This window comes from Ornithodoros turicata, chromosome 2 (assembly GCF_037126465.1).
Source record: "Ornithodoros turicata isolate Travis chromosome 2, ASM3712646v1, whole genome shotgun sequence".
Lineage (NCBI taxonomy): Eukaryota > Metazoa > Arthropoda > Arachnida > Ixodida > Argasidae > Ornithodoros > Ornithodoros turicata.
The window spans coordinates 144,036,239-144,062,635 of NC_088202.1; the positions used below are offsets into that span (position 1 = coordinate 144,036,239).

The 26,397-nt window shown below is 46.7% G+C and overlaps 1 protein-coding gene across 1 annotated transcript in view; it reads right to left on the reverse strand.

The window, feature by feature from the left end:
- Positions 1-4,887: 4,887 nt before the first annotated feature.
- The window catches only part of LOC135386285 (hemicentin-2-like), a 211,938-nt gene continuing 190,428 nt past the window's right edge, over positions 4,888-26,397 (reverse strand). The window contains exons 7-12 of the mRNA XM_064616110.1: positions 25,314-25,774; positions 23,345-23,588; positions 21,494-21,524; positions 21,362-21,434; positions 10,628-10,763; positions 4,888-5,054 (exon numbers count right to left, since the gene is read on the reverse strand). Of these exons, the coding sequence (XP_064472180.1) occupies positions 10,752-10,763; positions 21,362-21,434; positions 21,494-21,524; positions 23,345-23,588; positions 25,314-25,774 (821 nt within the window). The 3' untranslated portion in view covers positions 4,888-5,054; positions 10,628-10,751. The remainder of the gene's footprint in view (positions 5,055-10,627; positions 10,764-21,361; positions 21,435-21,493; positions 21,525-23,344; positions 23,589-25,313; positions 25,775-26,397) is intronic.

Genomic DNA, 26,397 nt, shown 5'->3' on the forward strand with positions numbered 1-26,397 from the left:
GGGCGACGTTTGAGCGAGTGGCGTCTGAAGGTCACGTGGCCTTCCACGTGACCTTCCGACGCCACTCGCTCAAACGTCGCCCTACGCGTCAAGCGTCCTACGCATTGCTGATGAAGGCCCAATAAGGCCGAAACAGCTGTCCAATGCTGGTGTGGCGACGTTTGGGACTTATAAACATATGTTCAACGTGCAGCCAAAGAGCGTATGCTATTTTTCTTCATTTATCACTTGCACCAGTTACTTTAGTGAAAAACTCTTGTAATGATGATGCCAATGAAGAGGAGGAGGAGAGGAGGAGGGCGAAATAACCTTGTCTTTGTGCTTTTTTCCGTGCTGGGTAATGTCAATCTCCTCTATGGCACTGCTGGGCTAGCTAGTACGGTTACCGCTCCTAATTCTTTTATTGGTGGAATTAAAGGAATGGAATGGGGTTGCCAAGCCATTCCGGGAGTGGGAATTGACCATACCTTTTCATTCCGAGGAATTGAAAGGAATGGAATTATCGCAAATCTTTATTCCTTGGAATGGAATTGGAATGGAATGGGAATGGAATGGGTGATCCCATTCCACAACCCTGATGCACACTCATGCCGGTGTGAGAAATATCTGTACTACAACGAGCCCGATCTTGGACTCGCCGTTACCCCCACAAAGCGCGTTAAACGCGTCACTTTGCCCGTGATTCGCCACGAGCTCTTGCGGCAGCCTATCGAAACGGCTTTGGAGCGCGCGGACTTTAAATATAACGAGAGCGCTTGCAATGTCAGATTTCAAGATCGGGGCCCAGATCTGTGTTTACTTGTGTTGTTGCCGTTTCTCATCCGCTAATCTGTTTATTTATTTATTTTGAATTTTCAGCTCGCTCATTGCAATGTTTTTTCTCGCTCCTTTTCCAACTTTTGCTCTTCCCAACTACAATTTTATCATAAAAGTTTATTTTGGCATTGATTATTTTTCACATCATGTTTCTCCGCCATGTGATACAGTGCATGTGTCAACCTGACCCTGATAGGTCGTTTCTGCTATATCAAGTCGAAATAAGCACTACTACTGCTTAAGTGTAACGCGTATGCGATGTAATTGCGATTGGAACAGTACAAGTGCTAAAATGAAACGTAGGGTTTTCAAGAGTTATGTATACTCAGACTTTTTTTTACTTTAAGAGTAACTGAAAAGTAACAAAGTAACTTAAACGTAGTAACAGTGTAGTTACATTTCAGAAAACGTAGCTGTAGCTCATTTTACGTTCTTCCAACGTAGCCGCAACAGTACCTTAGTTGCTGTTTGAAAGCAACTGACCCAAGACTGGTTTAAAACCAAATCTTTACGAAATATGCCGTTCTTTGGACACGCCAGGTCTCGTTGAGCGTACCCTTCGTTGTGCGTCTCAACAAGTGAAGTGGGCAATATTGTAATACTGCCCTTGGCTCCCCAGATCTCAATACCTTTCTGATGCCGTGAACAGCAACGCAACTGAATAAGTTAACTCATCTTTTTTTTAACACTCTCAAACCTCTGAATCTCAAATGCCTCTTCCTTTTTCTAATTTATGACTGGTGGTTGAGCTCAAGTAGTGGTGCTTTATGACTAGAAGAAGAGACACACTAGTCGACGTTCTGACATCATCAAACTCGCGCGCATCACGCTGGCTGTACAGACATAAAGACACGTGTTTCATAGGTGGCGCTGCTGCGCCGTCTCGAATGGTGTTCAGCGAAATCGCAAGCGTGAGTTGTGTTTGCTCACTGAGTAGGATTTTCTTCATGGAGAGAAGAAAAATTAATCGTCCAGGATCGTTTCATCGCATATATTTCTGTGGTCAAGGCTCTGGAAGTGAACCTGTCTTCGAAGCCCGAGCAGACGGCAGCATCGTATAGACAGAGCTCTTATCACTTCAGACTTCGAGGTACATTTCGCATAGCTTTCTATATTTTCTTAGGGTGTGCATCGACACGGTTCATCGACAACTTACTGCCTGTAAAATATTTTCATCTTACCATTGTCACCTTTGTGCATGAGGAGCCCGGAGCTCTGAACTACGCCAGTGAAATAGTGGCTGAAGAAAGCTCGTGTCAGTTGTCTCCACGAAGACTCCGTGGTTTTTGCAGCGCCCTCTCGAAGTGCTGTTGTATTATACAGTACATTTTTGTACATATAAAACTGTCTTTTTGTTCGTGTGGCCTCGGGTGCCTTCATGTTACCCACTACATATTCAAGAAAGAACTGTCTTTCATAATTGCGTTGATTTTCTTCGTCTCTGTTATGATGGCCATATTGATGAAATAAAAAGCGATAGGCATTACATAGCTTGGGACAGCCTACTCGAGAGCGATTAATTACCGGTACATATCTTCCTGGTAAAACCTTTAAATGAGACCTCCTCCTCTATGACCTTAAAGGTGCAATCTATCAATCAATCAATCATGACGCGATATTTAACGCAACCCGAAACCCTGTTTCATTCGTCAAGCTGTCCATCAGGAGCCACCGTGCAAAATATTTTCGGTCTGCGGTGTATTATAACTGCGCAATCAAATTTACAACAGCCGGAGAAAGCAGTCGCGAACGGCCGACACGATCCTTCCGTGACGTATTTAGGTCCCTGTGCCTGTTTCTTTCTTCTCAGCTCACGCGCCGCTTATACCTACTGGAGCTGTGCCGCTCTAGGAGTCACGTGTCCGGGTCACCGGGCCTTACGTCACCGCCTTACGTCACCACCTTCCGTCATGACGTTCATTCGTTCTCTTGACGCTCTTTTCACGGGTCGACAATTTTGTAAAAGTGTGCGGTAGAGAGGCCTCATGCGCGCTCTGTAGACTACCTGTACTCATTGGGCGCCTTAAGTAGGTGCTCTCTTGCTCCTTCTCGGGCGCTCCGAGTTTCATGCTCCTGGAGTAGCTATTAAACGGCACTTGGACGCTCGAACACGCTCGCTGTGCCGCCGTTTCTCTCTTTCTCTCTTTATTCTACTATCTCTTTATTATACTATAAGGGAAGAGGTCACGTGACGGAGCATGATACCTCATTTTCGTGCACCCACCAAAAGCAGGTTGGTGAAGAGAGCGCTCGCGCACGAGACTCAGCATAGCCACTTAACGGTAGAAGTGGCAACCACTCGCACTCCGGAGCAGCCACTTAACGCGTCCCATTCTTTCGCAGGTTTCGCTCATTTTATTCGTCGCAGAAAACGCTGCAGCCAGAGGGGGGGGGAAACAAGTAAATTGGGGGTCACGTCACTGCTCTTTTAAGGGAGCACGGAGGGCAGCTTGAACATGTATATTTTTTTGACGTATGACATGAACATTCAACCTTCAGCATCTGTCACGTGATATATCTCCTTGGCGCATTTACTGAGTTAATTAGTTGAAAAGAATGCCCGCAGCGATGACGAAGACTCCCAGCTCCTTCTGCCACGTTGTGACGTCGGCTCATCACAGTTGTAATACTTTCCTTACCGCGCCCATAGAGCGTCGATCACCGGTGATCGACGGTTTTCGACCGGCGCTACTCGGTCTCCAAAGCAGATATGGACAAGTGGTGACATTTGTTGGACACCAGGGTTGCGGAGTTGCCACCCCGGAGTTGGAATGATTGCGGAATCATTCCAGATTTATCAAAGCCTGGAATGGAGTTGGAATGGAATGGCTGAAACCGTCGTAGGGATGGAATGGGAATGGAATTAGGCATTTTTGGCAGGAATGGAGTTGGGATGGAATGGTTTTGGTTTCAACCCGGTTGTTTCTGTCCCCTTCTGCCCTGAAATAACATTGTCTTTGTGCTTTTTCCGTGCTGGGTAATGTCAGTCTCCTCTAGCACTGCTAGGCTACCCGGCACAGTTACCAGTCCTTTTTCTTTCATTGGTGGAATTAAAGGAACGGAATAGGGTTGCCAAGCCATTCCAGGAGTGGGAACTGACCATACCTTTTCATTCCAAGGAATTGAGAGGAATGGAATTATCACAAATGTCCATTCGTCGGAATGGAACTGGAATGGAATGGTTGACGCCATTCCACGACCCTGGTGGATACCATACTAACTGATTACTACGGAATGAGTTTGGTTTACACGTTTAGCTTGTCCTCCTGATGGTGTTTTGTGAACCTGGCTCTGCGCCAAGGAGGCAGTGTGGATATTTTATCCTGGTCGGGGTCTTCGCGTTCCCGCGGCGTAACATTAGTAGATGGAATCAGAAACAGAAAATGGTGTATAGAGTATATATAAATCAAATTCAACAAAGCATGCAAAATTTTACGCATCAGTGGCGTTTATCCTGCTATTTTCGTGGGATCGCGGCTATCACTATACCCCTAACGTCAGCGAGGAAACTTATCATTTTTAAGTAAATAATGATGGCGGAGCGAAAGCTGAAGCTGATTTTGCAGATAGGTATACGTGCGGATATATACTCACAGAATGAAATTAAAGTAGTTCGTGATTTTTTTTTTCGTCACGAAATCATCACATCACATCACCAAGCAAGCCCTCCAAGATAGGGAAGGTAATAAAAAAAATTGGTATTCGGAGTAGTAATCCATATTGGGGGAAATTTTTCTATCATGGCGGCCCCGACAGAAAACAAGAACCAATGAAATGTACTCAAGTTTGACTGACAGGTCTAGCCTCTTTTAAGGATCCTCCTAATGGCCAGACTCGGCATTATATGCACGACTCTGGGCACCCTAGCTCTGCGAAATCTCGTAGAGCTCTAACGAGAGCCAAGTAACTGCCCACGTTCTCCTATCGCAGCTAACAGACAGGTAAGGTATGGTGCAGCCAAGGGTCGTATTTTTGAGCATAACGAGCTCCGTATAACTTCGAGGAAGAAACAGGTACTGTACAAATATTTTATTAGTAGTTGTATTGGCATTCTCCGTAATAAAGTGAAGATTGAATGAATGCACTGATGATGCCAGAAAATATGGAACTGTATATATATATATAGATGAGGCAAGAGATCCGCCCGTTGATTTGATGTTGTGCTTATCACAGCGATTGAAATGGACGCCCGTTTCAGTGTACAGGTGGCCAGATGAGATGTCCGCTAAACGACCCCGCTGAAATGAAAGATAATAATTATTAGTTCGTTAGCGGTGCTAACCTGGAATTTTAGAAAAAAAAATCGGTTTGTGCAAATATCAATAATGCTCACATGAACAGTGCCGTTCTGGCTACTGTTATACAAACAAAAAAAAAGAAAAAAGCAGAGAGCAATCGATAGTTTAGATAAATCCCGTTACTCTCAGTGCGCACCTTCGCATCTTGGTGCGTCAGTGTAAAGTAAGTGTATTATCTTATTTCCACAGCAAAAGGAAAGAGAAGACCCGCTATTGAGCGCAGAGGACATGACGTCGTAGACTGGCAGCCGAGGGAATCAGGCTTCCTGAGCCTCATTGAATGCTTGGTTGCGCACCAGAATTGCGCACTGCAGTCGTACTTTCTTCGCGAATATGTATCCCAGGTCTTGCAATCCTAATATCTATATCTTCTGACGAATCCTTCCACTCTCCTTGTGAGAAACCGCCACTAGCAACAACGACAATCAATGAATGGACAGCGATGATGACATGACGTGCACATAACAAAAAAACGTGATGCACTACTTTCAATCTTTTTTTTTTTTCAATAAACCACTTGCAATGTAAAAACAACGCAAGTTGTTGCCACTAAAGACTCAACAAACGTTGCAAGTACACAGCGAAGAATTCTTGTTGGCGTACAATGCGAAGAATGGTCGTGATGCCTCATCGTACCATTGCAGATACGATGTTGTAAGGGTTGGGTTGGGTTGGCTTGGCTTGGCTTGGTTTGGTTTAGGTTGGGTTGGGTTAGATTAGGTTAGGTTAGGTTGGGTTAGGTTAAGTGAAAGTTAGAAACTATATCGCTTCTTTTAAAGCTCCGAACGCGAGCGTTTTCGGAGAAGCGCCTCATTCAAAAAGGGCAGGCATTACGCGCGCTGGGACTGTCTTGCTCCACGCTCGCTGGAGGGAGGCACCAATTTTCCAGACGACAAATCGTTAAATAGGGGGGAGGGATCTATTTATCTTGACAGGAAAAGTCAGCGAGAAAGGACGGCTTGCTATTCTTCGTTAAGTAATTCCTTAGTGGGTATTCTTGGTGTAGTTAAAGTAAGGCGATGTGGGGTCAGAGGTCAGAGGTTTTCCGCCGTCCTACCCAAGTGAAAGGAGGTTGGAAGTGAAAGGGCGGTGGCATGGCACGACCCTTTCGCTTCTGAGTTGTCCACTCTGGAAATGGAATACTCTTGCAGATTGACGCGCGTATGCTCGTACAAGTCTTAGGCGGATGCGATCGAAGATGATGGAGGGCCTATATATGACACCCACAGGCCGGAGCACGGTTCCTATCGTATGCGGGAATTTGGGGCTTTGAACGCTATTTGGAATAGTAGCTGCTAGGAGCGCTACTTGTCTGTTGGAGATAGTAGCTCTCTTCGATTCGGCCTGCACCTCCAGCACCAGTTCAGGGGAGTGCCGATGTGGTGCAAGCGCGCGTGCGCCGCCGACTGAGTCAGTGCAAGTGTAGGTTCAGAACTTTCGCAATCGTGTTCTTGGCTATCACGAGAACATTGTGGCAGATACTACGAACACGAGTTCTTCCTGGTTTTTCCTACTTGGTCCTTCTACTGTGTATATTCTTGTTAAAAAAAAGTTATTCCCAGCCGCTCCGAAGCTGGCGTTATTTGTCGGCACAGTGAAGACAAGCGTAATAACTATACCCCGTGCAGTCGAGAATTCGAGCAATTCGTTAGGTTAAGTCTCAAAATATACCCGAATTATCTCGTGTATTCATCGCCACCATGCAACTTCATTGGACCGCTGTCTGGCATACATGGCCACTGTTGCTGCATGAAGTCTACCAACATCAACATCCATCAACATCCAACATCCTACCAACATCCATGCCGCTGCCGCGGACCCATGTCGTCTGCTCCGCGTGCACTCGTACTGCGCTTCCTATCCATCAAGTGCAGGTCGGCCGTGAACTCGTGCAGAACTAGTACTGCACCATCACAAAACGAATACGAGAGTGCAGAGAGAGCGCGCGACACTCGCGAAACCAATACGAAGGTCCTGCACCCACTCAACAAGGTTCAAGGAGTGCAGCCTAATCGAAGAGACCTATAGTGTTCCTGAATTCTAGCTCCCTCAGCGTAGGGTGAAGGCAAGCGCATGGTATGCTACGCCATCCGCTGTTTCGTCTCCAAAGCGCGGTACGCACTGCGCTGAGGAGGTTTCAAGAAGTTGGTAAAACTGTGACGCTCAACCAGGCGTCTCCCGACCAGCTGGGCCAAACGTCGCTGCTCGATCGTATGGAAGCATGCGAGGAGCGTCCGGCGACGAACAAAGGGGCAAGCAAATAGACACCTGCTGCCTCCCCCTTTCGGGTCCAGGAAGAAATGTCCCCGGAAGAAATGCCCCCGGAAAAATTGTCCCCAGAAGAAATGTTCCCTGGAAGAAACGTCCCCGGAAAAAATGTCCCCTGAGGAAAATTCACTTTTGGTACGCGTGGACTGGTTGACTTCGGACGTTGACTTTTTACTATATAGGACGGTGTGAATGTTTGGATTTTTGAGCACCGAAGCGAGTAATCATATATCCTATTCCATTTCCTAATCAAATATGGAATTCAATGTTCGAATTCCAAATCGAATTGATGCTTCTACTAAACTGAATATATTTGAAGAGACCCGGCACATGGAGAACAACAACAAAAAAAAAAGAGTAAGCGCTATACTTACGCATACATATACGTACCGTACATGTTTGTATTCCAATATATGTTGTATATGTATCCAATTACGGTTATTCAACGAGTCACTTGATTTATTCGTATTCAATTCCATTTTAAAATGACTATTCACACATAGCATTTCTTTGCCTAGGTAGTCGCTGTGCGTCAATTTTGGTGAATTTACTTCATTGTGTCTTGCAACAATGCGGCCTGTACAGTCATTGTGCTCCCGAGATGTGATATCGCTAGACATATTGAAATATATTTTTGTCTGTCAATTTTGTTGCTTTCCCCCCGCATTTTATTTTCCTCTTTACACATCACCGTGCACGTCGATCTGCACACTTCTAAAAAAGAATTTGACATGCTCCTGGTCAATCCGAATGACGTCTTCTCTCCTGATTTGTTGAAACTGGACGGCGTACTACTCTCTGTGACAGTTCACATTTGTGCTAATTAGCAGAGAAAATGTTTTTCCGTATTAGCGCCGCGAAGCAACTATTGCTGTACGCGGTGTACAGGCGTGGACAGAGGACAGCAGGAGGGAGGGTGACAGGGGGTTAGTATGCGTCCTGGGCCGACTTCAGGGCTAAGTGAGCCGACATTCATCAGGAAAGTCCGACGGAAAACCCAGGGAAAACCTCAGAGAGGACACCTGGTGACAGGATTCGAACCCGTGTCACGTTGTATCAACGAACGTGAAATTGTATTCCCTACGAGAAATCGTAAGTGAAAGTTGGTCGAGCTTCAAAGTAAAAACCCTTAGTAAGTGGTTAAGAATTTTAGTATTTATATTGAGCCGGAGGACTTCAAGACCTGCAATATCGCAACCGGGGATTTCGCAAAAATTCCACGCGTACCAAGAGTGGATGTTTCTCGAGGGGACATTTTTTCCGGGGGACATATTTTCCAGGGGACATTTCTTCCGGGAACATTTTTTCCGGGAACATTTTTTCCGGGAACATTTTTTTCCGGTTCCCCCCCTTTCAATGCCAGGAGGAATGCACTTAAGGGACTTAACAGAGTGCGCGCCATACAAGCTTTATGGCTTGGCGATGTGACTGTGAGAGAACTGAGGTTCTGAGGCTGGAACAACATAGAAGGGACAAATACGTACAAAGCCTCAATTGCCTAAGAAACTAACGATGAAAGATGAAAATCACTGAAAAGGTAAGGTCAGCTGTAGGACTCGAACCCACATCTTCTGGATTACCGAGGTATAGAGCCCTTGACCGGAAATCCAGAAGATGTGGGTTCGAGTCCTACAGCTGGCTAACCTTTTTTCGGTGACTTTCATCTTTCATCGATATGACCGTGTTTGTGTGTATCTGGCGAGAACTCCAACAGCTTTTAGCTGCGGGGGAAGGGTTTCTACTTATCCCTTCCGGCAACAGAGACAGACATTACCAGTGCTCAGCCAAGGACAGAGAGGGAAGAGAAGCTGGGCTCCCAGACGACCGCGACGCGGACTCAACGATGGCTCTTTCTCCTCTCCCAACGAAATAAAAAAAAAAAAGGAAGAGACCGGGATGTCTGGGTAGCTTCTTCCTCTGGCACGATTTCGCACGCAGAGCGAAGAGAGGCATGAGGGTAACTTCGCGATAATCCTGGCCGTTACCGTGGTACAAAGAGCATCCCAATGATGACTACTGAGGGATGCTCGCATGTTTTCTGTGGTGGGTATAGTCCTCTTGGACTACCCTAATCCCAGAGCGAGAGGGTTAGCACAGCCCTCCCTCTCCTGTGCCACCATCATCACTCCCCTTCCTCTTTCACCCTCCCCCTCTTCTCCTTCCCCTGGGTGGTGCACCGAGCCGTCACTTCAGAGCAGGCTGACCGTGCATAGCACTAGGTTACAGTGATGGCCACTAACTACTTCTACAGTAGTTTAACTATAACTACTAAATACCTCGCGATGGAGTAGTTTAACTAGTAGTAGTTTAACTACTTTTCAGGGGAGATAGTTAAAACTACATCTTTAACTACTGCAATGTATTTTAACTACCTCTGCAACTACTTAACGTTGTCCACCAACACCAATCCCATTCTATATAGGACACCTAAATATAAAGCAGTGATAAACGTGAAGATTTAGTACACATGCACGGCACAATTGCTCTGCACCTCTGTTCTCACCAAACAAGTAGCTGAAGGTAAAAGTCGGAAGCACAATCGTGCCGTAAAGCCTGCGGCAAAATAGGAAGTAGTAAGGCGCCTGCAGTAACCTAACTACTGTTGTTAACTACTCGAAGTAGTAGTTCAACTAGTAGTTGCCGCTACATTTCTGCAAGTAGTTGATAACTACTTTTTAACTACGATCAGCTAGTTTAACTAGTAGTTTAACTACATCTAGTTATCTACTGGCCATCACTGGTAGCATATCATCATGGTTACTGCAGTTCATCTGGTGCCCACTCGTCATCTTCGTCCAAAGGTGGTGGTGGTGGTGGTGGTGGTGGTGGTGGTGATAAGGGCTTCCCGTTGTCGGCCTCACGTATGTGGGCAACGTCACGACTCACGCCCTGGGGGAATATGCGTCCTGGGCCGACTTCTAAGGGAACTGTGCCGACATATGTCTGAAAGCGTCTGAGGAAAACCCAGGAAAAACCCCAGACAGCACAGCCGGCACCGGGATTCGAACCCGGGTACCTCCCAGTCTCGACGTGACATGGCCAGCACGTCGAGACTGGGAGGTCGTCCAAAGCATTGACCAAAACTGGTCACAACTACCACCAATGGACAACAATCAATATCAATGTTTTCTTTTTCTTTTTTTTTACATATATGAATCTCAACATTTGTCTAAACAACGGTTGGATTATATTCAGCAAATGTTTTTGGTGTTCCAACAAGGTAAGCGTGGACGAAGCCTCCTTACCTGCATGGCAACGAGGTCGGCTTCCGGTGATGTGGCGACCCTCACGACTTGAGCAGAAATTTGGCAGAGCGCCGAAAGGGATTCGTAGACGAGCTCAGCAAATATCTGCTGACACAGCCGAATGCTAGAGGGAGTCCTGCAGAAATTGTCGAGGAGACAAAGAAATGGCACTTAGAATTTCTGGAAGCCCCGATTCATTCATCAACCTGTGTGTCCGAAACTAGAGCCCTGCACCATCCGCGGGTGGAAGCGGATATCCGCAATGTACTTGCGGATTCGGATGAAAATTTAGCACTTTCTGCGGTGTGCGGATCGGATGCGGATGGCTCGAGGTCCGATGCGGATCGGATGCGGATACGAAGGCAGCGGATCGGTAGCGCATCGGATGCGGATATACCGCTTGCTGTCATTTTTCCACCCGCAATTTATTTGTATTGCGCGCCGACAGCCGACAGCGAGCGCATGCTCTGGTTCACCTTTGACCATGCACGGCGCCAAGACGGGAGAGGAGGCATTCAGGCGTCTCGAACCGCGCGAGCACCGACGAGGTAGCGTTCCACGCGTTCCAGAAGTCTCTCCATATCGCGTTTGTTGAAAGGTTTACCTTTGCTTGTCGTCATGACTGAGTCCTTCCGTGACAGCATGGAGGCATCCGAAATTATACCAACATGCTTCCGGCGGTCTTTACGCGTCTTTCGAAACTTGCGGATTTTTGCGGATCGGATGCGGATGGTGCGTTTTGCTCAGCGGATCGGATGCGGATGTAAACTGTTGTGTATGGTGCGGATGCGGTCGGATGCGGATAACGTGTGCGCGGTGCGGGTCGGATGCGGATGCCAAAAACCTCATCCGCGCAGGGCTCTATCCGAAACCACCTTGCAAAATATTTTCTGTGAACGATGCCCCGTCACTGCACAATTTTATTTACAAAAGTAACCTCGGAAGCATGTCACGAAGACCGCGGCGTGCCCTGCTAAGCCCGGCCCCATCATCTACCGTAGCATCAGCGTAGCGGGCAGCCGCGAAGTCTGATTTTCTACTGAAAATTCGCCCGTTACAGACATGGCGCTGTACTGACGTGTACGCTACGTGGCGCTGACGTGCACTCTGTACGTCGCATAGTGACGTCAGCATCACTCGTTCACTTGTGGGCTCTCAGAAGTTGAGGGCTTCCTATAGAGGACATACAGGTGAAAGAGATATCGCGTTATTTGCATGCACAATAGAGCTGTTTCTGTGGGCCAGGTGGCGCCAGTGAGAGCAACATCGGCGCCCCAAAATATTCAACGCGTGTTAGTTTAGCAGACGACGCGGCAGTTTCAAATACGCCGTCTTGAGTTGTTTGCACTTGGCAAGATGCACCGCTTTTTCTGCGGATTTCCTACAGGTGTTGTAGCTCTCCTTGGCGCATGCCCCGTGAAACAGCAAGCAGAACCCGCTGATGGAACTCCCTACTGTTTGGATCCGTGGCCGCTTGGGCCCGAAATGGCGCTGTGCAAACTTTGCTGGATCAGCCCTATTCGCCGCAGCAAAAAGCGAAAAATTTATAGAAGGAAATTCCACTGCTCCTTTAAAGTGCCACTGCGCGCCTTCAGAATCGCAGCGAATGTATATGCCATCGGAATCCATGTGTCTCCCAAAACATTGTTTCTTTGTGCGATGCCCCTGTATCAAAACATTAATTTCTGATTGAGGAAATTATGACGTCAATGGAATCTACTCAGGCGTCTGGCAACGTTGCTCCTCCAATGTCGATTTCCGTCTCTTCACCCAACACCATCTAGATAACACAAGGCCTCTTCATGCTTCCTTCTACCTGAGTGTGACATAACGGTAGGTGCCAGAGCCTGAGCCCGAGCTCGATGACTTGATTCATGCTGATGCGAGCGTTGTCCAACTTGCCGGTCATCTCACCATGCTTCTCAGGTCCCCCAAACTCACCTCGGAAAAGCGTGCAACGAAGAAGGCCGCCACTAGATACCCCACTGTTGCCGTTCCGGATCACTTCAGCGCGCTAAGTTTAGCGGCAAAATGTTTTTGTTGTTTCTACGAATGAATCTAGTCTTTATGTATCCAAATAAAACGCGTATAACAACTTTCTCTGTCGTGTTGCACTTTTTGGTCCGTTTTTAAACGTGTTGAGCGATCGGAAGGATCTAGTGCACGGCTGCGTGCATCAGATAGCGTACCTGTCGTACCAGGCGCTGCAGGCGCTGCAGTCGTCCATTTCTCCTTCGGTGACTTGGCCTGGCTTGGATTGTGCTTCAACTGGATCTTTAGCGCGCTACAATCCACGCAAGCCAACGTCTGGTAACAATGGGGTATCTAAGGGCGGCCTCCGACATTGCACGCATCGGGATAGGAACAAATACATGGGAAAATGGCGACCTTGGGGGACCTGATGCTTCTAGTGTCTGTTTCAAGCGAGTTTTTTTAGCCTGCGCGACGCGTAATGCATTGGTAGGTTTCCCGTCTTTTGGAAAGCTGTATGTACAGCCATGCAGTGCCCGTTAACTGAAACAATGCTGGTGATTCAGTTCCACAAGGGGCCGGTGCTTAGTTCCTCCCTGTCGAGGCAACTACGACGGGGACCCAAAAGGTGCATGTGTTCTCGTTTCCAAACGATGAGGCTCTCAAGGAATCATAGCTGAAGGCGATTCCACGCGCAGAATTTAAACCGAGCATTCGTTCCAAAGGCACGTGAGTAAACTTGAAACCACTGCATCAGGAATGCGCTTTGGGATGTTGATTGTAATACGGTCATCCTAATACTCCCCACAGGTCTGCGAACTGCATTTTTCAGCAATCGGATCTGTCACCAAACTCACGCACAGCGATGGGGCCACTCGGAACAAGACTGAAGTCGAAAGCGATCGACTACGGCTGGTGCTAAGTGCTGAGCCTTCAATTCCCTTACAAAAATGCCAAATGAGTACCTATAGAGAGCCAAATGTATTTTTATTGAGTCTATAGAAACTCAATAGAAAATAGGGTCCTAATGAGTTTCCTCCATAGCGAGTCAAAAGAATTTCATATGATTTTCCTAATCGTATTTCTAATGAGGAATATCAAAAGATTATCTATTGACTTCCAATTGAATTGCAAAGACCATGCGTTCCGTCGCTTATACATAGTCTGACTAGTCTGACTCCATACTTGTCGATTACGCTATTTCTTTGCGATCCCATGAATAGATATACGCACGTGAAAACTGACTTTCCTACGGAGGAAAATTTCCATAAACACAGAGAGACAGATAAAATCTGACAACCTAGGTTTTTGTGAGCGCCTGTTGTTTTTCTTTCTTTTTTTTTCTTTCTCTGTCGTCATAATTTTGAGCAATAAACAATTGGAGTCATGTAGCCAAATGTGCCGTGCACAAGGCAACACTTACTGGGCAGTTCTTTATATACTGTCAGAATGGGTTGCACATCATGCCTGCGATTAGCAAGTGTCATTGACACAGTCAAATGTTGAAAGACAAGGTCAATGTAAACATGTTTTCAAACTGACAGGCCTACATGTCATCTACGCGTGCTCGTCGCAAACCATCGAACTCCAAACGTGCCAGGATGGAGAACACGACCCTTCAGAAAGCACTAGAATATTCGCTAGAAACCAGAAGGGAAGAAATGATGACGTCAGGAGTCATCTGCAACACCAAATCTTGTACAATAAGTGGGCCCGACAAGTGCGTGATGTTTCTCCACATTTAACGCCACCCATAATCGGACTTTTTTTGTAACCATTTAAGTGTTCCAAAGGAGTAAAGTAGTATTTTCAACGTACTAATAAATGTATGAACTAATACCCCTGTGGCACGGCAAGCTAAACATCATTCCTAGCGAACTTTCGGGGAACTCTTTCGCTTTTCGCTCTCGCACCGACAGCTTACGCCCGCAGTAGAGTGGCAAAAGTGGCGAAAACAACGATCATAAACCGTTTGAAGAAATGAACGACGAATGAAAAGTTGCACTCCAATATTTCGTCACGAATTCGACAAGTTTTGACACGAAGGAGGGAAGGCTGAACCACGACCTACTAGATTATAACGACCATGTCAGGCGCACCCCTTCTGTGCGCCGCATTTTTGGAAGGTAGCGGTGGCGCTTCTGATCGTCCCAGTTATTGCTTCCTCAACTTCTACACTACTTTGTACTTCAGCTTACCTTAGTATTTCTGTACAAGCGGTGGACGTTCCACAGATGTTTCATTCTGAGGTTGATTATCATCATCATTCTACGCGTTTTCATAAGGCTATCGCTGTCGTCTGCTACGGTAGTCGTGCACACGCTTCTGCGCGTTCAGAATTCAAATTTCCATCGTCCAATCGTGTTGTGCCGATCAGTAGCGCCCCTGGCGGATCGTGCGGACAGGCTCCTCGTAGGGTTTTCTGATTGTGACATGGTCGTTATAATCTAGTAGGTCGCGGGCTAAACACTGTTTTTCGGAGAGCTACCCTCGTTTCCAGTCGTCACGTTGCCAAGCGCGGTGCAGGTGGTCTTCTTACCGTGTATTCAGACGAGCGACATCCTTACGGAATATTCTAGTGGAAGAGAAAGCGAAAACACAGCTCACATAGACCAAGTTCCTACCCGTGTGATGTTGAGCATTCACACGGTGCGGAATATCGGGTGCGGCGTACTGCGCATTTAGCAGACGACACTTAGCAGACGACACCGCCAGCGTGTTTTCCTGTCGTCTGCTACGGACTATCTTGTGGCTGGGTAGCAAGATATTCCCCACGGTTAGCAGTGTAGGTGAAGACACGACGTTGAGCGCTCATGATCACGTGACAGCAGAAAGCTATGGCGCTTTTGGCATCTTCCGCTTCTGGGGGAATGTCGCTCGTGTTAAGGTTATACGGGTATATACGGTATACGGTTATATAAGGTTAAGGCCTTAACCGAGGTTAAGGCAACAGCGGTTATTGTATTCTGCCACGGTTCGGAGCAATCACATGGCCGACCGAACGGAGGGTACGCCGCTAACCGCGGTTATGGAAAACCGAGCTTGACAACCGTGGTTTCGAGAGTTCTGAGGGGAATACGCATGTAATGACATTAAAATCGAAAATCAAATAATCATGTGAGTACCGTGTACTTAATTATTGTTGAGCTTTGTAATCACCATTATGCTGATGATGCTGATTATTTTCATGATATACAGCGTGATCAAGAGACGGTTGTGTCACAATCATGCTAACCACAAAAAAAAAAAAAAAAAAGTTCCTGACAGGTGGCGCCGTTTTCGAATTATTTAGCCGGGCGATTTTCGTGAAACACCCTGTATATTTGTGGGCCGCTAGCCTGCTCATTCCACGACGTTCAGACACGTATTATTCGTCCTTGTTCCTGGTCTTAGGCACCTTTATGCTTCTGTTGTGCTCGTCTGGTGTGTGTTTCAGCCGCAGAACTGTTACTTTCCATCATGCCCACTAGATGCCGCTGCCTCGTACTCATGTTATATATGTGTGTGTGTGTGTGTGTGCGTGTGCGCGCGCGTATATGTGTGTGCGTGTATGGGAAAGAATGTTCGAGATAATGTGAAGAGAGTGACTGCGTGCCGCAATTAGTTGGATGATGTCCCTTGGCAAGTCTTTGAAAAGCAGATGCCGGCGTAGCGTAATTGGTCAGCGCACGCAATCGGGAGGTGCATATTTCGATTTCCGCCGCTGTCTGGCTTTTTCGACGGCTGCCGCGTTTCAATCGTTCATGTTCTCAGACACCTTGATGCTTATGTTGTGTTCGTCTCTTGCGTCTCTTCTGAACTGAAAGCGCAAGGAACACGGATGTCTCATTACCATACTAGCCAAATCCTCAACCCCTTCTCAAACACGTCTCTTGTGTGTCTTGAACCTCAGGGACCGTTACTTTAGATCACTCTATACCCACCCGCCTTACGATTGCGATTTACTCGTGGCTTCACTGGACCTCGGTGCTTGTTAGTGCTGTATATGAGCCATGTCAGGAGCAGACTCGAACATTGCAGTATTGTTTGGAACCGTTTGACTAAAACGCAGTCAGACCAAATCGAACGTGTACAACGTAAGTTGGTTACTACTGTTTATGACAGATATATTGGTAGGAGGTTATACGATGACTATGAACGCATTCTTGATTATATAGGACTTCCGTTATTGTCGTGTCGAAGACTATGTATTGATTTGCGATTTTTGGAAAAAGTAATTAACGGTGAAATCGACTGTCCCATGTCGTTATCATCCGTTAATTTTCTGTGTACAACGAGGACAAGGGCACGAAATTTGTTCTACATTAGTCAAAGTCAAGTCAAGTCAAAGTCAAAGTCAAGTCATAGTCAAAGTTCAAAAGTCATTCAGACGTTGCTTCTCCTTTGTCTCGGTTACTGAAAGTGTATAATGATTATGGTTCCGATCGTGCGACATTTCGATAGTATATCTTTCTCTTAATTTAGTTATCCCAGAATCTTTAATTAGCCAGCATTATGCACGTGTAGTTCCCTGTTGTATATAGAGTATGTATTGTGTTTCGTGCACCACACTAAAGGCCACGGCTGTTTGTGGGCACTTTAAATAAAATCAATCAATCAATCAACCTTTCCCCCAATGCATTCAAAGACCGTTTCGACTTTCCCCAGTCATCTAACCAACAAAGCGACCCACACGAACAAACACGAGGAAGATGGTCATTAACGCTCCTTCTACGTTGTAACAACGGACACGAGAAAAGCCACTCTCTCTCTCTCTCTCACTCACACACACAAGAAAACACGAGGGTGGCGCATAAAGCATAGCCCTTCCCAGAAGTGCAGTGGCATGAACGCAGTTGCTGCGCCAGGATTAACCCAAAGCCGGTACAAAAGGAGGCGCCCGCAGGAAAAGAAGGAAATGAATCTTGTCCTCCGCTAATTCCCACATGTCGGAAACGCTAATTTGCGTTTCGGCATTCATTACCGTTTTCCGCGGCAAATGCATTCTCTCCTCATTACAGCCTTCATCATTCACGTATACAGTTTCGTGTGTTCGTGCTTTTTGTTGCGTCTTCAGCTTAGAAACCTTGGAGTTCGGAGCCTCGTTTGCGAAGTAAAAAAAAAAGGCAACCGAATCTCGTTACGCGTTTCCGCTTCAAGAGAGAGAGGCGCCGCTCTGCAGAATTCGTCTGGAGACATTTAGTTTTTCGGTTTCGTTTTCGCGGTGATTTTTGATAGCTGTCGCGCTATAACGAGAAAATTTAATTAGCTGACCGGGGGTTACGATGCGATTTTGAAAAGAACCGAGCTAGTGATCATTTAATGAGTTTAAACATTGCTACGGTAAGTTTGAATCGTAACTGAAATTGAACTGTTGAAGGGGTTGTGACGTTTTCATAGATGTGGTTCATTACCAGAGTTCGAGGTAACCCGTTACTGTAACTAAATTCCTTTTTTTGGTAACTCGTAACTTAACTCGGTACTTTTGCGCCGTAGTAACTTTCAGAGGAACTCGTTCCTTTTTCAGGTAACTTTGCCAAAGTAACTTAAGTTAAGCTCCAAGTTACTTTTAACTGGCTTTTCACTCACGTCCACATATTTTCTTGCTTTCTTTCCTGTTTCTTTCGTGGCATTTTTTGCCATAAAACGTGATATTCAATCAATGACAGTATTTTATTCAGGAAGTAAAAACTGCTGCCATTGAAATGAAGCTGAATCATTGTGCGCCCACAGGGAGTAAGATGCATAGCGTCCGAATAGACCTCTATCAAAGAAACGTCATTATGACATTGGTAGACAGACTGAAACCGAAACAAATCGGAAGGAGAGGGCTGGGTTCCACGAACGAGCACTTGTTCGCTGACTTCCATTGAAAGAAAAGTAGGACCGAGGGTCGCGTCCCTTTAAGGGACCATATCGTAATCTCCTCAATACCGTGGCTATCGGGTGCGACCTTGTTCACCTCTAGCTTCGAGCGTAGTTCAATTCTACCAAATTTTGGCGCTGCCGAACACCATGACGTCATTTGTTTACAAACAGGGAGAGGTCTGTTGTTGGACATAAACGGAAACGATCTGAGCGTGTCGCGCTCCTCCGCAGGCAACTGAAGGTCTAACTCAACTGCTCACGCGAGCTGCACCTGTGAAATGCTATTTTGTGTCTGAAGTAGCTTGGAAGTAACTCGTTCATTTTTTTAAAGTAACTCAGCAATCGCGAGTTACATTTCAGACCGAACAACTTCGTTACTAACTTATTTACATTTTTCACACGGTAACTTAACTTGTAACGAGTTCTTTTTGACCAGTAGCTTCTCAATCTATGTTCATTACATCATGAACACAGTGCATTACACTCTAGAGTACCGACGGAACAAGAATTATTTTTCTACTTGTTGTACTTTGCGAGATATGAAGCCTTGAAGACACGTACTCGTCAAGTTCTGACATCGGAGCTCCGGCCTTTCCCATTGGTGGCTGTAAGGACGTGACCTCTCTCGCGCTTCCTCACTGGCGGAGACGCCTGCCGTGATGTCAGAGGCGCATCAGAGGCAATTGTATTTTACATTTATCCTTGACCACTTGATACGAATTTTCGCAACATATTTAAAGTGAATGATTTTGTATCATGACAAAACTTCTGAGCGCGCGGTGTTACTGTGTAAACAGTTTTTTTTTCTTTCTTTCTTTTTCTTTTTTTTGTGGCGCAGTGCACTTGGCAAAAATAGTCCCGGCCAGTTAATACCATCATGAGCGTATCGTGAACCAAAGTGTTGTGGATCAAGCATGGGACAATCTTATAAGGAGTGTATTGGACAAGGCAAACATTATTGAAAGAGAACGGCAAAAGGAAGCGTAATCCTGATAGGAAAATATTTTCATGTAAGCTTCTGGCATGGTCCATTCCCGATTACGGCTGAATTATTTGGAATCGTGAAGGCGTTAGGAAAATTAAGGAACTAGCAAAAAAAGAGAGAAAACCGATCAGCTTTTTCTTTTGATATGTACTCTCGGTAGCATTCCCGTCAGACTCATTAGAGTCTGTTCTTGTTCGTAGCACGTCGGCTTAACGTACGACGTGTGTAAACACTTTGTTCGATCCCTAACAATGAGGTATCTATCGAGCCATTAGAACACATAAATTTATCACAGCGAGGAAGTTCTCGCAAAACGTACTCGAAATACACTGAGAAATATGACTTTGACCCAAGCTGTTTAAATACAAGTGTTACTTACATTGTTATTCTTTATCTTAAAAAAAAACAACGTCATTGCAGACTGGACCATCCTGCTAAAATGGGCTGTCAAATGCGGCACGTTGTCCTCGTGTAGACTCCGCCGTAAAAAAAAGAAAAAAAGAAGAAGATCGAACCAATGTAGAGTACTACACCTCACTCAAGCTGAAATGGGTTGCACTAAACTTTACACTAACGAATTTGCATCATACGCGATCAGTTTCAGTCACTACGTGAGCGGACGCTGGTCACATCCTTTCCGGATATCGAGGTATTCCTAAAGCATTCGGAGGGGAAGATTGAGTCTGCGCACACATTAGAACATAAAAGGGCAACAGCCCGTTCGCTAATTTCGAGATCATGTAATATACCCTCGAACCCGAGTGCAATGCAGGCCGAGATGGAAGTGGTAATGGAGAATCTGTAGCGCAGGCCATACCCCGAACCGTTCTTGAATGACGTGCACAACCAGATAAAAAAGAAAACGCTTCAGGAAGAAAGAGAAGAAAGTAGAAATCCGTTTGTCACCCTTCCGTACATAAAGGGCGTTTCAGAGCCAATAAGACGGATACTTGGCTGCGGTAAACATGAAAACAGCATTCAAACGCAAGATTACTCTTAAGAGTTTGCTAAGTCACCCAAAAGATAGTGTGGACTTGCCTGATAGGCGAGATGTTGTTTATCGTATTGCATGCCGGGATTGCACCGCAACGTATATAGGGGAAACAGGTCGAAAGGTAAACACGAGAATGAAGGAGCATAAATATGACATAGAAAGAAACGCGAACAAACGAACAGAGTTATGCGAGCATGTTGAAAAGACCGGGCATGCGGTTAACCTAGATACCGCCGATATTCTAGCTCGTGAAGGTCGCTGGGGAGTATAAGGAAAAATCTAGAATCCTGGCACATCAAAACAAGTCCAAATTGCATCAACAAACATCCGGGTCCGCTTCCCGATATTTACGCCCCCCTGTTTAAATCGCTGACGCGTGACGGATGAACCTCATTCTGAAGATGAGGCCTGAATAGGCCCCGAAACGTTAACGCTTAGTTTATATTTTAAGTCATGTTTTTATCCTGTTGTGCTGCCGGTGTGGCCTTCGTATTTTCGTAAATGTCTACCCCCGGTACTTGGACTGTTTTTAGGGGAAGATGGAGTACAGGGAAAAACAGCGGGAACAACTGGACGGAGAGAAGAGGCACGAACACACAACAAGCGCCGATATAAAAGAGTTTCACTGGACAGTACGCCACTACCGTTTAGCGTAGGCTATGATAAGACACCTCCCGTTCAACGTCCGACAGAGCTTTTAGTGTGCTAGGCTGTTTCCGCAAACGCTCTTGACGCAGCGGTGCTCCTGACAACTCATTAAATCGATATAGACTGGTTTACATGCAGACAATAGATCGACTTATTCAGTTAGGTCGACTTGTGTCGCTTTCACATAAACACAGCTATTAGCGACAACAGCCGAAATGTGATACCAACTAAGAATACGCCAAGATAATATAGATGGTTGAGGTTATTGACCCAGGGGTCCTGTACCAACCTGTAAGGACGTTGTACCTGGCACGACGTCAGGGCCTTTCACGTCTGCGCATGCCTTATCTTCATCGCTGGGCCTGCGTTGTATTCTATACTTCAATGTAAACATAATGTAGGCAGCAAGACAACGACTTACGATTCAGCTTCTTTGCTCTTCAGATAGGGAGCTGGAAAGATTAGAAACGGGATCAGTGTCAGTAGCTTCAAAGGAGAGCTTTCTCCAGGTATCGAGCTGAATCGTGCAAGTTCAGAAATTCCAGGGCGTTCAAAAAAAAAAAAAAACATAGACAAGGAGCATGTACGCCCCCCCCCCCCCCTCCGGTGGTGGAGGATGTAGCGACGACCCTGGCTAAGGCGCACTTTTTTTCTCCAGGGTCTCTACTTAGCCATCCGAAAACTTTCATTTCATTTAGTGTGTGCAGCATGGCGCTACGCACCTTGCGGGATGATGTGTTTGGTGACGCTAGACCTGTACGCCGCCATGATGTGCCGCTCATACAGCCTAACCCAACCCAACCCAACCCAACCTAACCTAACCTAACCTAACCTAACCTAACCTAACCCAACCTTACTCAACCTTACCCAAACCAACCAAACCCTACCCTACCCAACCCAACCCAACCTAACCTAACCTAACTTAACCTAGCCTAGAGGAGCCTGCCTAGCGCGCTGATGTGCACCGAAATGCTCCTGCACGTCTGTGTACGTCGGAAGCTTCCATTCAAGTTTGTGATTTTCATTGGCTGAGATTTTGCAAAGAGTGCAGACGCAGAATGGGGAGCGAACGTTGTCAAGGCGAACAGTGTATGAAATGGTACAGGCAGTTCGGTTAAGCACGGGATATGGTGACGAATGAACCACATGGACACGTTCGTCTGACTGGCAGTCACCCCAGTGAACATCCCAGGCGATGAGCAAGCCATGCTTGAGAACCGGTGAGTAACAGTTCGGGACATTGCAGCCCAGCGTAATATTAGTGTTCACAGCGTTGGGACAATCATTCACGAGCACTTATTGTTCCGCAAAGTATGTGCAAGATGGGTTCTCCCAACACTCCACTTGTGACCAGAAGGGGCGCGCGCATGGCGGTCTCTGAGCAGCTGCTGAACTGATTTCAGTCCGAGAGGGACGAATTTTTGCAATCAGTCATCACATGTGATAAAACCTGGGTGCATCATTGTCACTGTCGGCTGGGACATGCGGTATGTCACCTATGTGGACTTCACGGAGCAAGGGGTCACGATTAATGCCCATTATTACTCACCGTTGATAAAGGGTTCCGTGCGAAACGCAATGCGCAAGAAGAGGTCTGGGGGGGGGGTGAAGGGGGATATATTTATTAGACGAAAAAAAGAAAACGGGGGAAAGGTCATCCGAACGGGACGTCGGCTTGCTATTCCGCAGCAAAAAGAAAATTAATGAAGAAAGAAGAATGAAATAAATGAAAGGCCTGGGATGTTGTACAGTAGGGTCGTTTTCCTTCATGACAATGGCCGGCCTCACACACGGCGAATTTGACAGTAGCAACCCTGGCCGAAATGTGCTGGGAAGTTCTGCCCCAACCCCCTTAAAGCGCACATTTAACCCCATGCAATTATCATTTGTTTGGGCCCCTTAAAGAGCACTTTGGAGGAAAGACGTTCCACACAGATGAAGCCCTCCAGAAAGATGTGGTGCAGTGGCTACGAGAGCAGCATCAAAGGCAGGGCATCCATGCCATGGGGCATGAAGAGCATCAGGGCATTCACGCCAAGGGCATCAAGGAGTTACCACAGCGATGCCAGCGGTGTCTAGATGCGCACTGTGAATATACTGAAAAACTGACGTAGTTTGGTGCTCGCAGAATTTTTCATTGTATTTAAAGAAACAAAAGTATCGGGCAACCTTGAACGACCCTTCTAGTTAAACGACGTAATTCCTAACGCGCGTATCGAGCGCTCCGTGCCGCCGTCTTTTTACTGCGACGTCACGCTGTCGTTCCACTTACCGGACCGTTTTCTCCTGGCTACGAAAACCGCCGCTGACGTGGTTGTGAGCAGTAGTAGCGAAAGTCCTGCGATGGCCCCTCCCCAAATATCAGGTCGTCTCCATGGACTAGTCCGGGCTCCCGGGCTAGACGGGGACGAAGGCACGGGAGGAAGCTCCAGAGGCTCTGAAGGAGCACTTAGGCCCCGGGCACCCACGGCGAATGCGCGGGCTACGAAGGACGTACCCGGAGGCAAACCATGTATCTGAGTACACAAAGACAAGTGAGTTGTACGAGCAGTCCAGGAAAAACGAAACTTTAAAAATTGATGCCACACAGTGTCACAATGAGTCATATGACCTTCTGTTTTTGCATTTTAAAGCCATAGCTTGAGAGACCCATCCACCGCGTACCAACGACGCCAACAACCATTGCCAGCGACAGCCCTATCAAGCTAGCCCATTTAAACGTGTTTGGCATAACGCTCAGAAATGCACTCTTAGAAATGAACTTCACCGCATAGCACGCTCCTTTCAATTCAATTTTCAATTCAATTCATCTTTATTTCAATACAAGTCAGAGTTACATAGGGGTGGCCAAAAAACAGCATCATGCTGTTTGACGAGGGCGCATCCCCCTGATTTAGTGCAGCAACAGCAAGCGGAATATACTAATTGTGAACATCAATATTAGTCGTGAAAAATACTATAGTGTAGCAAGGAAACGGAATAAATACATATATACGACATCATAATAGAAAAAAAAAGCAAAATAAGAGACATCATTAACTAGAACAATGAACATAACACTAGAGCATAAACATGGCCCGTAGTGCAACAGCCGACATGGAGTTAAGATTAATTCCCTTCTTTAAATAAGAATTCAACAGCTTGGCGATGTTATGGGGTAGCGACTGATCTCCGCATATTGTTCGCGTCCTTGGGACTTTCCAAAATAGATCTTGACGTGTTTTGCTAACTATTTGACGTTGTAGATTGCATATTGACAAGATTAACGTATTGTTATATTTTACAGCCTTAAGGTATGTTTTTAGCAGGAGGAAATCGTAAATATTTTGTACCTTCATAATTTTTAGGCCATCAAAAAGATTTGCTGTGTGATGATCAAAAGGAACGCCTGCAATCAATCTTACTGCCCTTTTTTGTAATAGATAAAGTTTAGTAATGTTAGTCTTAGATGTCGTACCCCACACGAGGTGACAATAGGTAAGGTGGGACCGTATTAATGTATTGTAAAGAATAACCTTTACGAAGTTCGGGAATGCGCCTTGCCAACCATATCTCGAATGATATCGTTATCTTCCCTGATTTGCTGAAAACGGGAGCCGTACGCCTTTTTTTTTTGACAATTATGAACAGCATAAGTGTCGCCAAATAGGCTCCACCCCACGTTTTCAACAAATCAGGGACGAGAACGTTGTCATTCGGAATGATGGTTGGCTAGGAGCGTGCTATGTGGTACCAGCTCCGGTGGCGCAGCGGTAACGCGTGCGCTTGGAGACTGGGAGGTCCGCGGTTCGAATCCGCGGGCCGGCTGTGCCGTCTGGGGTTTTTCCTGGGTTTCCCTCAGATGTGTAATAGGCGTATGCCGGCACAGTTATCCTGAAGTCGGCCCATGGACGCAGCTATCCTCCCCCCGGTCTTCCACTTCACCCTTTCCTCTCCACCACCTTCCCTTCCCGAGAAACATGCCGCCTAATCAGGCAGGCAGACCTCTCGGGTTCCTCCCAACGACACTCCTCCTCCTCCTCCTATGTGGAGGCATGTGGAGGCTCCTACTCATTGTTAAGAGTGCGCAGTCAGTTTTTGTTAGCCTCTGGCAGACTGCTGCAGCTTTAATATGTATTCGCTCTCCACGCATTAAAGATATAGTGCCGCTGTTACGTCAGTACCCAGTGTCGCATTCGCACAAAGTATGAGTCATGCATAAGCGTTACGTGTGGCCTTTTAGTGCAACCAGAAACACTTACTTCAAAAGAAGGCGCATCCGCCGCTAGACTCCTCCTCAAAGCACCTTGAGAGTCCCTAACCTCCAACACAAATCCCCGGGCCCTCCCGGCCTCGCAGAGGACCCGGAATCCCGGTCCCACCCGCAGCACCGTCCGACAGAGCGGTGGCTCAGGCACGTACACTGCGTCGTCCCTCGCGCTCACACGGAACACACACGGGTCCGTCGTTGCTCCGACGCGGTTTGTGGCGTAACAGAGAAGAGTCCCATAGTCCAGGGGAGATCGTGGAACGTAACGCGATGTGCTGTCACTCCCAGTAGAGTTGAAGGACACCAGGGCCAGGAGTTCCCCGCGGCTGTTATTGAATCTCCACGAGAAAGACGATTCCTGGGGCTCGGCATTCATCTTGCACTGAACGTACACGGGTTCGTGCAGGGCAGCGAAGTATTCCGTCGTCTGACCGGGTGCGCAGACTGGCGCATCTGTAACGACCATATGATTCTCATAATAATTATAGAAACCAAACCAGCGAAGAGGGGGCATCTCAACATGGGAGCCGCCATGATCAATGCGGTAGGCCTAGAGTCTTACGAACGGTGTCGCCTGCGAGTTCCGTACGCCGTTCTTTCGTGTCGCAGCACAAGGTTTAAACCGTACAATGCTCATTCCCTGGGGAATCCAAGCGCACAGATGATGGCAGACAAAACAAACACACTTCGCAGACAGCAAGGCACACGGAGCCCAGCCATAGCCTCCTATATACTGATATAGGTATATACAGTATATAGGTATATACAGTATATAGGTATATACAGTATATACAGTATAGTATACAGTATATACTGATATACAGTATATAGGAGGCTATGGCCCAGCGGAAGCGGAAGCTTGGATTGGATTGGATACCATTGCAGCGAACGCACCCAGTCTTCACACGTGGAAAGGCTGTGGCAAATCCGACCGAATCCACAATATCGATCATGGCGCCTCCCTGACTTGGGCATTGGGAGAGGGACTTGCCCTCGTACAACTCCTTTGCTCTCCCCCATCACTCTCTCTCCTAGCTTTTCTTCTAGCCTCTCCTTACGATTTCTATGCTAACGAC